The sequence below is a fragment of the Pygoscelis adeliae genome, unplaced genomic scaffold, assembly GCF_000699105.1.
Source record: "Pygoscelis adeliae isolate BGI_AS28 unplaced genomic scaffold, ASM69910v1 Scaffold122, whole genome shotgun sequence".
Lineage (NCBI taxonomy): Eukaryota > Metazoa > Chordata > Aves > Sphenisciformes > Spheniscidae > Pygoscelis > Pygoscelis adeliae.
This window is the reverse complement of record NW_008824358.1, coordinates 6,372,083-6,386,796: the sequence shown is the minus strand read 5'-3', so window position 1 is coordinate 6,386,796 and position 14,714 is coordinate 6,372,083. Positions and strand designations below refer to the sequence as shown.

Genomic DNA, 14,714 nt, shown 5'->3' with positions numbered 1-14,714 from the left:
CTGCCAACATTTATACAAGACTTTACAGGAGATAAAGCTCCTCTGCCGTGACGAAGCCATTTCTGGCGTCAGCTGCCCCTTCCCCTGTGTAATTTGCCCCCCCCACGCGCCTGGAGGCAGCCAGCCAGGGATCACCCTCCAGACCCGGGCAGCTGGGAATCGGCTCCTCCTCGTCGACTGCCGTGGATCGCCCCCGTTAGGCAGCACGCTCCAAAGTCAGGTTACCGGGTGCGGCAGCGGTAGGGGACAAGTTTAAGATCTCTTCAAATGAAGGGCCTTCCTCCTCAAGGGGTATCTCTGCCTCAAACATACGCTGGAGCAGAGCGTCAACCGTCCTGTACCCTGCAGGTGGCCAAAAAAAGAAAAGAATAAATAAAAAGTCACTGTAAGGATCCATTCCCGTTCCTCAGCAGAAGTTTGGTAGTGGCTGCCTTACGGCAGCTCTTACTCAAAGGCTGCTCCCCATGTTTTACACTGAACAGGCAAGAAGACAAATGCCCCAGATGATGTTCGCTGGTATTTTACCCCATATACTTTCAAGCACCGTGAGCACTTGTAGAGGGCAAGACCACTATTTTAAGATTCTAAGCACTTCTATTCCCATGTGTCCGTCAATGGATTTGTGGTCCCAGTCAGCGGCCGTGCCGAGAAGCGCAAGACTGGGGAACTCCGAAGGTACAGCAAGAGAGCCAGAAGAAAAAGTAAGCGTTAAGCTAGAGGAAAGGAGCACATAGCCACCCCGTGATCCAAGCCAGGAGGGACACAGAGTGCATACAGGAAGGAGAGAAGCAGAAAAAAAACCCAGACTTCTTGGCAACAGCAGGACCTCAGCCACCAAGGCAGTGTCTTCATAGACTGGCGACTGAAGACAAGCGTGCACAGGAAGGCCTAGGTAGGAAAGGAGGAAGAGGAGTTGCTACAAAAATAAAAAAAAAAAACAGCCAATATTGGAGTGTCCACAGTTCTCTCAAAATCTCCAGCTGGGTATTAGCTGCTTTTACAGCCCAAAGGAAGCAGAAGTGCGTGGGAGCTTCCCCAGAGACAGGGCTAGGATCAGGCACGGTTCAGAGCCTTGGCCTCTTGAACAGAAGACCGGGCACGCTGTAGGGCCGCACTTACGTTTGGAGGCAATTTTAAACATCAGCCCTTTAGACTGTGGCTTTGTTCCACCTTCCCCCTCGAGGCTGTGCTCAGCAGTCTCCATGTTATGAAGGAGCTGTTCATCCTGGAGCTCATCCCTACGCAAGAAGGACCAGAAGTTACCCCGGGGGAGCACATCTTACCCCAGGGGCCCACATGTACCCAGCAGCAATGGATTCTCTGGGGCAGGGCAAGCGCCAGTCGTGCTGTCGGGCTCCGGCATCTCCCCCGTGCTCCGGGCAACGGCCCTGGGCTGGAAGAGCTCAGCGAGGCAGACACGAGGCCAACGTGAGTAGCCTTCTGCTAACGTCTAGACCAAGCCCTGCATGGTCACGACAGGTTAGCAAGAACTCCGTGACAAGGAAGAGGAGCCTCAGCTCACACCTCGGGACGGAGGGGGGGGCATTTTCCTGTGGTCCCACAGCCCTCATCAGATGTGCCGAGCCAGCCACAACCAGCACGACCCTTTCGGGGGGCTTACTCTTGAACTCCCATTCCCAGCTCCTGGATTTTCTGTTCAATGGCTGTTTCCACTTCACTCTTCTCTAGGGAGTACTCCACAAAGAAAGCTTCCAAAATGAACGACACAAAGATACTGAAAAGAAACGATGAGCAGAATTACATAGCAGCATTTCCTTACTGGCATCCCCCTTGCTTTTGGGCATCAACTACTGTCTCGGCGTTCCCAGGCTCGTTCCCCAGCATGCCATCCCCTCCTCTGCTGGAGATGGGGAGCTCTAAGTCAGAGCAGCACTCAGTGGAGGTAAGAGTAGATGCAGCAGACTCCTCTGTGCCACATGTCCTGCCTGTCTGTAAGAGTCACACCGTGTGCGACCATCAGTACCACCCTGGCAGCGGGCAGAGCCCCTCCTCCCTCCAAAAAACAGAGAGGGGGGCAACCCAAAACTTACTTGACAATAATTATCACCATCACAATGTGGAAGGCAATGAAATACAGCTTCACAGGCTGAACCGTCACGTTGGCAAATCCATTGGCAAAGAGTATAACGGGAGTTAAGGGCAAGAGCGCTAAAGGAGGAGAACACCTTGCTGTAGAGTAGTGCTAAGGGAGGAGCCAGGTAATACCGCCCAGCAGCGCCCTTCCGAGCAAAGCCCTCTGCAGGGAGCATTCCTCTGTCGCCTGGCACTGTGCGCCTGGGTGCGTGCAATACACGGGGAAGAGCACGGATCGGTCACCAAGCTCTAAGTTTGGACCTTCCACCACAAAGGATATCGTGCCACTGATTGACTACGGTGAGCTCCATCAGGACGATGAAGGACGATGCAAAGTTGTTGAAGTTGTTCTTGCAGTATTTCCCACGGGCAAACAGAGAATCCTTGAGAGCTGGGTTTCCACATTCCAGGGCGTGAGGAGCATTCGAGTTTGCAGGGAAGAACTGGATTTTCCCATGGAATAACTCCATGCCAACGACAGCAAAGACACAGTACACAACCTGGGAAGAGAAACCCCATCGCCTGCTTCTCCAGCGAGCAGCAAGCTCCATGGCAAGTTGAGTTCCAGCAGGTTTTCCCAGTTTTTACAGACACGGCAAGCTGCTGAGGAGCAGCACAGAGTCCAAGAGACCCAACCCACTCAAGGGCAATTACCAGGCAGGAGTAATAAGCCAAGAACTACAGCTCAAATACATGGAAATGAAATATTCTCACATCATAAGAGGAGAACTTGTTTTTAGGAAATTATTTGAGAAACAGGTTTCTCATTCAGCTTCTTGCACAAATCACGGTTTGGTTCCTTACAGTGTGAAGCCCAGACTGCACAGAACATCCTCACTGCCCCGTGGAGCGAAGAAGAGAGTCCTGGCCTGGCAGCTAGCAGGAACCCGACCCCTTTGCACACATTTACATGTGCGATGACCAAGGATCAAATGGACACTTACGGTTTCAAAGGCCAGCCATCCAGAGATTTGCATTTATCCTCTTGAAAACAGCGCGAGACTTAAGACACATTCCTGTAAAACTGGAGTGCTTTGAGCTAAGACACCAGGATTTCTTACCAGAGTCAGCCCACCAAACGTCAACATTGTCGGTACGATGTTTATCAGTGTGTTGATGATGACCCGGAACCTACAGCAAATGATTCATGACAACACCTGCTGTGGGGAGGCTCTTTTAAAGCTCATGCTTGCTTATCGTCACATCCCATCCAGCACGTGCTCCCCACATGCCCTTATTTATACAAGTAGGTCTCCAGAGAGGCTGCAGCAACTGGGCTCATCCCAGGCACGCTGGGACAAGGCCTGGGGATGCTTTGTTGAGTGGCCACAGTCAGTCCAAAGCAGCCACGCAGAGCCTCAAGGCACACTGTCTCAGCCAGCCTCTGACACAGCCTGGCCCCCCCCCCCCCCCCCCCCCCCAACCAAACAAAACACCACACCCATCCCCATCCCACTCTCTTCATTACCTTTGAATGCTGTCAACAATCCTTATTAGCCTGAGGACCCTTAAGATGAAGACAATGTCCAGGATCTGTTGGCTGTTGTACTTCATGGCTGAGAAAGGAAAAAAAAGGGTTTTTTGTTAAGAAAAATAAGCAGGGAAGTGTAGAGATAGAGCACGTTCTTACATTTGTTACAATTATGTCCTGGTCAAACACTGTTTATAACAGGTATTTATAAAAAAAAAAGAAAAAAGACTGGGTTAGTTCTTAGAAACCCTACAGGAAATTCATTGTCCTGTCAAAGTGCCTCCCAAGCCCAAGGTGATGGCAAAAAGACGACTCAAGACCACCGAGTTTCCCAGATGCATGCAGACTGCTTAAGCTGCACTTACTCGATTTCAGGGTGGTATTGAGTATCGTTGCAGTCAAGGCAGCAAAGATGATGAGGGTATCAAACCTAACACGAGGGAAGGCAGCGCTGTTAGATTTGTGGCAACAGAGAACGGGTGCTTAAGCTGCCACACGGCACATGAAGGTAGTAACCCCTCTTCCTCACATCTGTGCCAGGCAGCCCTGCATCATCTCAGACTATTTGCAGGGTGGGAAGGTGGGAAAGCTTTGTTTAGCACAACGCTTTCCCCTGCTCAGCCACTATCTCCACACGCTGCAGAGTCACCTTTGACTGAGCTAGCGGAGCAGAGAACAGCAGAGCCTGTCAGAGCCAGGAAACAGCACAATGTCCTCCGATGCATTCGATCATTTTAATTACACCCTGGCACATGAGTTCGGCAGCCCATCTCTCCAAGAGACTTTCAGTTCTTGAGGGGCTGAACACAAGAGATCTCATCACACTTCACACCACCTTTAACACAAACATTCCTCCCACTCACCAGTTCCAGAACTGATTTTTGCCAAAGAACGCCCTCGGTTCGTAAGTGTACACTTTCAGGAGTATCTCAATTATATACAAAGCAAGGAAGACCCACTCTGCGTAAGAAATATAGGGGGTTTCCTCATCCAGAGCAATGAACATAGCATTTATTAGAATGATCACATCATAAGTCCAAACAAATCCCCTGCAAGAAGAAAAAGAGAAATCAGTTTGCCACTCCCAAGAAGGTAGAAGTTACACGGTTATTTCAGGAGTTCTTTGCCTCCTCTCTCAAACATTGCCATTTAGGTAAACTACCTTTACCCATCAGTTCTCCCCACACCCGAGAGTTTAGGAAAGTTACTGCAGAGTTTAGCTTTGCCCTTGAAGTCCAACACAAAGCAGAGCACAGGCCTTCAAGGTACACCACTGCCAATCCTCTCGGTGTTAAAGAAACTCTTAGAGACTGACTGCAACTGCGTTTCTAACAAGTCAAGCAGCATTTCCCACGCAGAGTTTCCCAAGCAGAAAGACTGGATGAGTAAAACAGAAGACTATACAAAGTTGGGAGGGGGGGCCGGTACACCAGGTGGGTGTGCTGCCGTCAGAGGGACCTGGACAGGCTGCGAAAGTGGGCAGAGAGGAATCCCATCATGTTCAGAGGGAAATGCAAAGTCCTTGCTCCTAGGGAGGAGTAACCTCAGGCACCAGCGCAGGCTGGGGGTCAGCCATCTGAAGAGCAGCTCTGCCGAGGATCTGGGGGTTGGGGGGTGTCTTGGTTGTCAAGTTGAACATGAGCCAGCAATGCACCCTGGTGGCAAGGAAGGCCAACAGCACCCTGGGCTACATTAGGAAGAGTGTTGTCAACAGGTCCAGGGAAATTATTTTTGCCCCCCCGCCATCTACTCAGTACTGGTGAGGCTGCCTTTGAGTGCTGTGTCCACAACTGGGCTCCCCAATACAAGAGAGATGAACATACTAGGGCGAGTGCAACAAAGGGTCACAAAAATGGTTAAGGGATAGGATAGCCTGAGACATTACATGTTGAGAGAGCTGGAATTGTTCAGCCTGAAGGGGAGAAGGGTCGGGGGGATCTCAATATGTATAAATACCTGATGGGAAGGTGTAGAGAAGGTGGAGCCAGACTCTTCTCAGTGGTATCCAGTGAAAGCACAAGAGGCAAGGGGCACAAGTTGAAATACCGAACTTTCCATTTAAACAAAAAAAAGCTTTTTTTTTAAACCGAGGGTGGTCAAACACTGGAACAGGTTGCAGAGAGGTTATGGAGTCTCCATCCTTGGAGATACTCAAAACCCAGCTAGACATAGCCCTGAGTACCCTACTCTAGCTGACCTTGCTTTGAGCGGCAGGGTTACACTAGGCCATCTCTAGATGTTCCTTCCAACCTCAGTTATTTCGCAACTCTGGGAAGACTCAGGTGTGAAACAGAGCACTAGTAGCTCATAGTACCAACTTGGCAAGAGCTGATGAAGCAGCACAATCCAGCTTTGCAGCAGAGACTGCTGACATAAGATCACCTTTAAGTGAAGCATTCAGTCTGGTCCTTCAAGGCAGGCCATAAAGCACTTCTTGCTTTCAGTAAAAAACTATTTACACTCAGCACCTATAGAAGATCTGAACAAGTGGGACTGGAAGAGGTATGGACTCGCCAATAGCCAAATCTAGCTTCTCCAGACCACTGAAGGTAGGCTAAGAGCAGAGTGGGTCCACAGAACGCTTAAAAACAGAACACCCAATGTTTGCCTAAATGCAGTTTGCACTTTCCAGCATGACACCCAGATGAGCGTTTGCCTGCAACGCCGCTGCCCTGCAGCCCTTCGAACGTTAAGAGCTGCTTGCCCCACCAGTAGAGGCTTACCTGTGCCTAACCATGCTGCGCAGGAACCGACTCACTGCTGACTTGTATACACGAGGCATCCATTGCCCCAGCGGATGGCTGCGTATTTTCAGGGTAATCACCTGGATGTTGAGGAGATCTGCCAGCTGTATAAAGGACTTCTTGTCTGCAGTAGGGGAAAGCACTGCGCATCAGTCTGCTGCCACTGAAGAAGACAGTGTCTGGCAAATGCAAACCTATATGCACACGAGTTGCAGCAATCTGGACTCGGTATCTGTTCACGGCAGCAGGCAACGCACGTGCCCAAAGCGGTATGTACCACAGAACAGGCTGAACTCAGTACTCAAGCAGCTCCTCTGCCCGACTCCTGGGGGACTGGCTCAAGCCACAAGCCAACAACCAACACAAACCTTTAATGATCAGGATGGGCACGATCTAGCATGAGGAGACTGACCCATCTCTCCCGATATCCTGTCTCCAGCAGGAGCAGAGCGAGAGGCTCCAGAGGACTGTGTGGGAAGCCACATTGCTTGGAGGAATCTGATAACAAGGGAGGCTTTCCTTGTCCTGTGCTGAGAACAGGAGGTCCCATTGTCCATGGAGAGCTTGGCCTGATGTCAAATGGCCATGAAGAGCCACCCACAGCGTACATGACACGGGCTACAGCACAGGCAGAAAGAACAACCTTTCAGGACTTAAGCAATCTGGAGGGAAGCAGGAAGAGGGGCCTGGAGTCCCTCTGGGTCCATTACAGACCACGAGTGCCAATGCCAAAACCCTTGAAGCATCAGGCTTCTGACCCCGAGCTCCTCCCCAATCCCTTCAGCATAGCAGTGCCCCCCTGCTCACCTACGAAACCCTTCTGCTCATCATCTGAGATGCGTAGCAGCAGCTCTCGGTGGGAGTTGCTGATATCAGGAGCCACCAGCTTGACAAGCTGCTTCCACCGGGCCTCTCTAACCACGAACTGTGCACCCTCCTCTTCCTTCAGCAGGTTGAAGGCCTCTATCATCTTGCGGTGCTTCATGTAAGCAAGCTTACGGATCTCATTCTAGAGAGAGTGTCAGGATTCAGACAGCTTCAGTTACCCTTCCCCCTCCTTTGTTTTTTTTTTTTTTTATCTTATTTTCATGGCACAGAGATGCAAGAAGAGACTCGGAAGAACACATCTGGAGTGATATTAGACACAAAGTACAGCACACTCAATGGGGTGATGAGAAGTGCTATTTAACAGGCAACCGTGGGCCCTCCACACGGCACTCTGGAAGGATCACTAGATTGCTTGCTGCTGGGATATGCACTGAAAAACCAGAAGAGACAAAGGACAATGCCTAACAGGAAGGAGATGGGGGGCTACCTTTCAAAGATCACAGGATCTGCATGCCCACAGGTCACAGAGCAAAGAGGATACATCCACACATGCTTCCCGTCCGTAAGTGAATACTGCTGAGATCAGGGGTGGAGGTCCTTTTCCACACGTGATTACAAGCAGGCTAGAGAACCTTATACACTTGGGAGACCAACCTTTGGGAAGAGCTAGCAGACTGCTTACTGAGAAAGAGCCAATCCCCTCACGGGAGCACCCAGCAATCTCCAGCTCTCACCCTTTGATGACAAGTACTGAACTGCACCTACTCAGTTTGGGTGGAAGAAGCCAGAGTTCCAATTTACTTAGACCTCCCTTTACATTTCCTTTGCTTTAAGAGCACGTGCAGTGGCAGCGAAAGCGTGCTGTGTATTTATAGCCAACTAAAACCAGTCTCCTGCATAGAGACAGTGTTTTTGAGCTAGGACTAAGACTAACAGCGATAACGCAGAGACATGTGCCTCCTATCTGTTGCAACTTCTTGGGTCCACAGCAGCATAGAATATTTCATTGCTAAATGCTAAAAGCAGAACCCACAACAATCCCCATGGTATGAAAGGTGGGCCTGTGCTTGTTACTTGCAGAGCATCAGCAGAGGCCAGAAGCTGTGCCCCCTTCTCCACATTTTCCAGAAGCAGAAGCTTTCCCAGGGAAGGCCAGATATTTCCTTACAAGGTTATATAGAACAGGAGGCAGTCACTGATCACAATTCAACCCTCCAAACGTTACCTTCAGGTGTTTTTTGTAGTTGTTGTACACAACAGCCAGGAAGAGCGACATGAAGATGTAAGTGTTGATGATGACAAAGGCAATGAAGAACAGGGCATACCACGAGCTGAAGTCAAATGCCGGCATCCTAGAGAAGGGGAGAGATTGCTACTTGCTGAGCAGACAAATAGAGAAAAATAAAAGAAGAGAGTCTTCCAGACGGATTTCAAAGTACTGTTTTGGATAGCCAGATAATACCCAAGCTAGACAAAAAAGCCAAAACTGTGCACTAGTTCACTTAGAGAAGTGTTTTCTTCCACTAGGTTTTCATCCTAGTTTATCAGCCCCTAACTGAAGGGGTGCAGGAGAGAAAGCAGAGATCAAGCTTCTGTCAGCGTGGCTAAGTTTAAGTGCAGAGTCGTGAGGCGAGGTCTCAGACATAAGCTGGTGAGGTATTGGCCTCACAGACCCTCACCGCACTCAGAGCTCCCCTTCCACTTACTCTAGGAGGACTAGCTGCATTTCTCAGCCTAAATGCCCAGGGTCCCTGTAACGTCCCAGTTCTGTTCAGTGCATCTCCAGCACACAGATGAGCGTGCCATTCCTCCCTGCCTCCCTCTTTGATGGAACCTTCACAGTACAAACTGAAATGGGGATGCAGTTAGATCATATGAGGATGGAAAGCCCAACCCTCACATCAGTTTAACACAGCTGTGCATGTTAAAGTCTGCATAGAAAGCCCTGCAAATATGACGAGAGAAAAAGTCACCTGATCACTAAAGCACACCCCTCCTTTTCAGGAAAGGGTTTTAATCAAGGAGTGTGTGTGTTTGTCCCTCAGGTTTAAGCCTTCATCAGCTACTGGGTTATTTGGAAAGCAGTATTTTTAACGCAACTTTTCTAAAAGTCTTCCAAACCTCAGATTCTGGTTCAGAGCTGTTTAAAAAGAAAAAAACAGACGGCTGACAATTCATGAAGCCCCTGCGGGCTGCAGAAGTAGAAGCCCCGTTGCCGCTCTGAAATACCTTGTTGTGCAAAACACAGTACTGTTCTAACCAGAGATCCTGCCGCTAGGAGCAGGACACCAGCATTCACAACAGGAAGACTGCAAGCTCAGTATACATACATGACATCCGGGCTGTTTGCTGTCGTCACCAGCACGTAGAGGTCAAACACAATTTCTAGGTAGTTTTTGAAATATGGCAAGCCTTCTGCTGTCTGGAGATTCCTAGGAGGAAAGAGACAATCTTAAGTTAAGCGCAGAGATCACGTGTCCCGCCACAGGAACTGCACATGTCAGCAGTGTTTGTATTCACTAGTAATCGTCTGGAGTTGCCAAATTCCCTCCTGCCCGGAAGTATCACACCCATTCTTTCCACCCAGCTCCAAGAAAAGAAGTATTCACACCTCTCACCAAACAGCTTCAAGGCCATGAGGGAAAACATGAGAAGGCTAAACATGAAGAGCAAGAAGACGTAGGTGATCTCTGGCAGCGTGTTGCGGATACTGCGGAAGGCTCTCCGAATCTGCCAGGGAGGAGGGAAGCGTTTAGAAGCAGGGTGGTACCCGTTTTCCCCTCACCATCCCATCTGGATCAAACACCTACACAGGGACAGGCAAGCAAAGTGGGACACAGGTACTCTTCTGTCGCCTGGCAGGAGAGATTCTGACCCAGATGTGCCAGCTCTGTTCTGCTAAAACCTGTGCAAGAGTACCAGGCCTTTCCTCCTCATTCCTCAGAGGAGATGCTAGAAGGAGAGACCTTATCTACGTACCATCGTGAACTCAGCTAGCCAAGGGACAGAGGGCCCTGTGGCACTGCTGAGATGCTCTTGCGGCAGGGGACTGGTCAGGGACAGAAGCCTGTCACTCCAGGCTACAAAACACAAGCTCTGAGCCTGAAAGTTTAACTGCTCCCTCCCCCAGGCCTCCACACCACAGTAGTTTATTTATTTGTAAGTCAGGACCAGAATGGTCTTTGGCAGCAGGGCAAAGATCACCCCGTGACAAGGGGAATCAGAGTCCAAATCACCCATCCGGACTACAAGGTAAGTTTCCAAGAACAGTGTGACACTTGTACTTGTTTGCCTAGGAGATTTCCAGAGATAAGTAACCTGGCCCCTGACCCAGGGAGAAACAGTTCTCTCATCTGCGGTGCTGCTCGTGTTCACACCTCCCAAGGACAGCATCTAACCCTGCTTGCAAACAGAGGCTGCTCCTCCACACAGGCTGGACTAAGCACAGCCCATGGGCTGACCGTACAAGAATCATTCTTCCTTCTCCATGCAGTCTTACACTTTGTTAAGCATGACTTTCCCTAAATCATCACAGCACCATGTTTGATGAGAAGCTCTAGTTCCAGCCTCAAGCGCGCTCAGGGCTCCGGGCACCAGTAACCCAGCCCACAGGTACAGGGAGAAGCCTTTTGGTACTTTGCGCAGAGGCCAAGCAGCACCAGTGCGAACGCACCCTTTTCTCCGTCTCAAGTTCTTGCTTCAGGCCACCTCCGAGAGAAACCTTCGCTCACAGGAACCTACATTCTGCCATTTCTGCCCACAAACCTTTCTACTAAATCCCCTGGATCTCAGAAAGCAGCAGGCTGCCCAGAAATAGGACCCTGCACCACGGGTACATCCCAGTAGGCCTCTTCCTTACCTGGCGACTCTCTGCAAAGTTTATCAGGAAGATGGGCCTCACAATTCTTGACCATCGAACGCTCCTCACGTTGTATATCCTGAGGACCCCATATATGGCCAAGTCTGTTAGTGACAACTGTAGAAGAAGGAAGGAAAATTCCCAGAAGCAGTGTTGGAAATGTGTCTAGATGGTGAAGACGACAGGTTTAGCCGATACAAGACATGCACACACGACAGGTTTGTGAGAACAGGCTGAGCTGTCAGTTGATTTGGCCATGGCTCTTGCAGAGCCCTCGTGAATCAGGCCCGCGTCACCAGGAAAGCAACAGGAGGAAAAAACCACCTCCACATTGGCCGCTTCAACCTTGGAGACTCCCCTAGGCCTAACTCACCAGGATTGCAACCATGATGCAGATGTTCTTGGTATCCTTCCAAAACACGTTGCGAAGGGTGACTTTTGCAAAATGCGTCAGTCGGCCAAAGAACACCAGAAGGCACAACACCTCGACCAGAGAAGTGACCTGCAGAGAGAGAGAGAGAGAGAAGGGGCCCAAGTCAGGACAACCAAGAGCAGCGCTAGCCCTCTTCACACAGATGAGGATGTTCAGGCTGGGGTACAGGCAAAGCAAAACCAGGCAGAGTCAGCAGAAGAGTTTTTCCAGTGGGTTTTGCCGTCAGCTGTTTTACAGGCTCGCATATCTGGCACCGAGCAATAGTTTCGGGCTTCCTTTTGTGAAATTCCCTGCCACAGGCAGGTTAAAGCCAGTAAATTTGTACTTGCTTAGGATTCAGGGAGCACATCTCTCACAAACACACCACTGCAGAACAAGGGCTACAGAAAAGTCAGTCCTAAGGGCAACGCTCCACTTCTGCTTTCAGACATGAGGACTGGACTTGGGTCACGTAGAAGGCTGGAATTGTTCTCCGAGATGCAGAAAAGCAACATGACTTTGTCCGCGGTCACATCAGCCATTGCTGACAGCCACGGTGGCTCCCATAGTCCCTGTCTAGCTCCTATGCCCCTTTTTTGTCCCCATTTCAGTAGATCAAAGATATCAACAGAAATATTGCGTCAATTATCTCTTCACACCTTTGACAACTAGTTTCAAGCAAGAAACCCTTGCTTGCTCTACCAAGCAACGCAATACTAGTTGCATTACTGCTTCTACACTGAAACCTTACCAGGAAGGGGAGCGGGTACACAGCAGGTTCTTCAAACACCGCAAGGGACAGGTTGAGAAAGATGAAGAAGTAGGTGGCTGTTCGCATAATCCAGTGGTTATAGAGATAATAAAGCCTGTAGAAAGAAGGCAGTGGCACCATAAATACAGGCTTCAGTGCACATTCCCATGGGCTCACCAAATACATCTCGAGAGAACAGCGCCTGCTGTCCCAAACGGTCAAGGAGGAAGAAGGATAACAGTAGCACAGTTTTTGCCAGTCAGGGACTTGGCAATTTGTTTCCTGGCCCTTCCTTACAGTCTCATAGCTGATGGACCTTATACTCCCTTTCAGGGAGCAAGAAACCCAGGAAGGTGGAACAGAGGCGTTCTTCCGTTCAGTTTAAGACTGCAATACACAGATTTGGTAAAGCTGCTTCCTTTTTGTCATTACCTCGTTCCTTAATTTGAATGCAAACTTCTGCTAAGCTCAGGTATCCACGACACACAAACTAAGCCTGATTAGTTATCCAACACCTTTTCTTTGCAGGTTAAAAAGCAAAGAGATCAGAAAAGCCACCAGAGAGAAGTATGGAGTTGCACAGTAAACTGGTGGTTTTTTTGTTTTTTGGGTTTGTTTGTTTTTTTATACGGAGCTTAAGCAGTATCCCATCACCTACGGCAGCAAAACCTCTGGTGAATGCTAGCAATAACTGTGAACACATCCAGCTCTAAGCCTGCCACAGGAGTGTCACACAATGGCATGCAACAGTGGCTCCTTTGAGGAGACGCAGAGCAGATCTGCAGAGCATATAGTTTCTCAGCCAATAAAACAAGCTGCCAACATTGCCAAACAGTTCTCTCATCTGCCTAATAACCACCTGCATAAAGGCTGCAGGGCAGGTGATTATACAGATGACATGATATTATACCCTTAGTAACACCATCAAGACACGACCACGTAAAACCTGCTCATTTCTGCTATTTATACTGAGCACACTCGGGCAGGACAAAACTATACGCGCACAGGCTGTTTCTCCAAAGCAGACAGACATTACAGCCACACAACAGCATACACCTGCTCAAAGCCTTTGTAACAAACATACTTAACCATACTTGTTTCTCCAAGATGCCCAAGGAACTTCCTTCGCTAAGACATGAGAACTAAGTAAAAGGGAAGGGTTTTGTGGGGAGGGCTACAGGAGTCATTAGTGCTCACACGTTGCTTTGCTGGCAGTCTGTTGTACCGCCTTTCCCTTCTACACTAGCCAGATTCTCTTAAGTTTTACACATGGAAACAGTCAGCCTAAAGCAGTCTGAGCCTGAGGGAAAAGTCACCTCTCTGACTGAAGCTGCTTAGCTTCTTACCAGCGGCTAAAAGGGAAGAGAGTCACAGCTGCAGGCAAAACATTCTTGCCTTGGGGAATTGCACTTAACTTATCACCAATTAACATAAGCTTTTAATTACTCCCGCCCCTAGCAGCTACCGCCCTTTGTGAAGTACACCTGAGCAGAGGTGCCATACGCTCCTACACAAAGCTGAAGCTTTGGTGTGCAGCAGGCTGGTGTCACCGACTGCCACGCCAGCTAGTGATGGCTGTGACCGCTTGGCACAGGGCTGTTCTCCCGCACAGGCCAACCGCGCGGCCCCCTGCTACCAAAACCCTGCCGCTTACACCCAGCGTGGCCACACTCCGGCACCCCCTTCCACGCAGGCGAGGGACAACCAAACTTCCCATGCTCTTCATCCCCACAGTATGCTACAGCTTCTGTCTTGAAAGATTTTGAATTTTTTTTGCTCCAGCAAAACCCAAGTTTTTATTTCCTTTCCCGTCCTCAACATACGCATCTGTATGTTGATGCATCTATGTTGGTGCATCTACCAAGCCCCACTCAACATATGCATTTCAGCGTAAATCCAGTTCTTTGCATCCCACCCACCCAACCTTCTCAGCGCCCAGCTGGTGAACCTGAAGTCCCCTGCCTCTGCTGGCTGTTGTTCTTCGGACATAGTTGCGGTTGGTTCTCCCCACCCCAGCTTGAGTGCCCCCCAGCACCGCACGCTGCCTGCGATACCGGCGCAGAGCCCTGCTCCAGTGCGATGGCGCGGGCGTTGGTGGGGACACGGACCTCCTTACCTGACTGCCTCCGGGGAGGTCTTAAAGGGAGTATTTCTGTTGTACTGCGCATCGGAGACAAACGCTGCTGCCAGCAGGAGATCCTGTAGAAAGGGGGAAAACACAGACAGCTGGTCAGTAGATGTTGGAGCTTGAAATAAAATGTAAGGCAAGTATTCAAAGGAGGTCCCTTTCACCCCTGGGCATTGTAGAGAGGCGAGAAGCGGTACAAGGGATGCCACAGCTTCGCATGCCCACGTTCCTCTCCTGCTAACGAGGACCCACCACCGTCCCACCCCCGGGTCGGGCCGGGGACACCCCGTCCATCCTCCCCGGCGGGACCCTCATCCACCCATCCTCCCCGGGGGAACGGCACCGGACCGCTCCGCTCGGCTCCCTGCGAGGCCGCCTCCGCCATGGCGCTGGCAGACGCGGCGCCTCCCCGGCCCCGCCGCCTTTA

At 50.2% G+C, this 14,714-nt stretch overlaps 1 protein-coding gene across 1 annotated transcript in view; it reads right to left on the bottom strand.

Moving 5' to 3' along the window:
* Positions 1 to 80: 80 nt before the first annotated feature.
* Positions 81 to 14,714, bottom strand: part of LOC103913156 (two pore calcium channel protein 1-like) — a 15,897-nt gene continuing 1,263 nt past the window's right edge. The window contains exons 2-19 of the mRNA XM_009319620.1: positions 14,276 to 14,358; positions 12,160 to 12,274; positions 11,370 to 11,498; positions 10,997 to 11,113; positions 9,749 to 9,867; positions 9,468 to 9,569; positions 8,363 to 8,489; positions 7,117 to 7,318; positions 6,289 to 6,433; positions 4,429 to 4,614; positions 3,931 to 3,995; positions 3,563 to 3,650; positions 3,156 to 3,225; positions 2,375 to 2,594; positions 2,052 to 2,142; positions 1,622 to 1,735; positions 1,120 to 1,238; positions 81 to 342 (exon numbers count right to left, since the gene is read on the bottom strand). Coding sequence (XP_009317895.1) covers positions 197 to 342; positions 1,120 to 1,238; positions 1,622 to 1,735; positions 2,052 to 2,142; positions 2,375 to 2,594; positions 3,156 to 3,225; positions 3,563 to 3,650; positions 3,931 to 3,995; positions 4,429 to 4,614; positions 6,289 to 6,433; positions 7,117 to 7,318; positions 8,363 to 8,489; positions 9,468 to 9,569; positions 9,749 to 9,867; positions 10,997 to 11,113; positions 11,370 to 11,498; positions 12,160 to 12,246 — 2,127 coding nt within the window. The 5' untranslated portion in view covers positions 12,247 to 12,274; positions 14,276 to 14,358 and the 3' untranslated portion in view covers positions 81 to 196. The remainder of the gene's footprint in view (positions 343 to 1,119; positions 1,239 to 1,621; positions 1,736 to 2,051; positions 2,143 to 2,374; positions 2,595 to 3,155; positions 3,226 to 3,562; positions 3,651 to 3,930; positions 3,996 to 4,428; positions 4,615 to 6,288; positions 6,434 to 7,116; positions 7,319 to 8,362; positions 8,490 to 9,467; positions 9,570 to 9,748; positions 9,868 to 10,996; positions 11,114 to 11,369; positions 11,499 to 12,159; positions 12,275 to 14,275; positions 14,359 to 14,714) is intronic.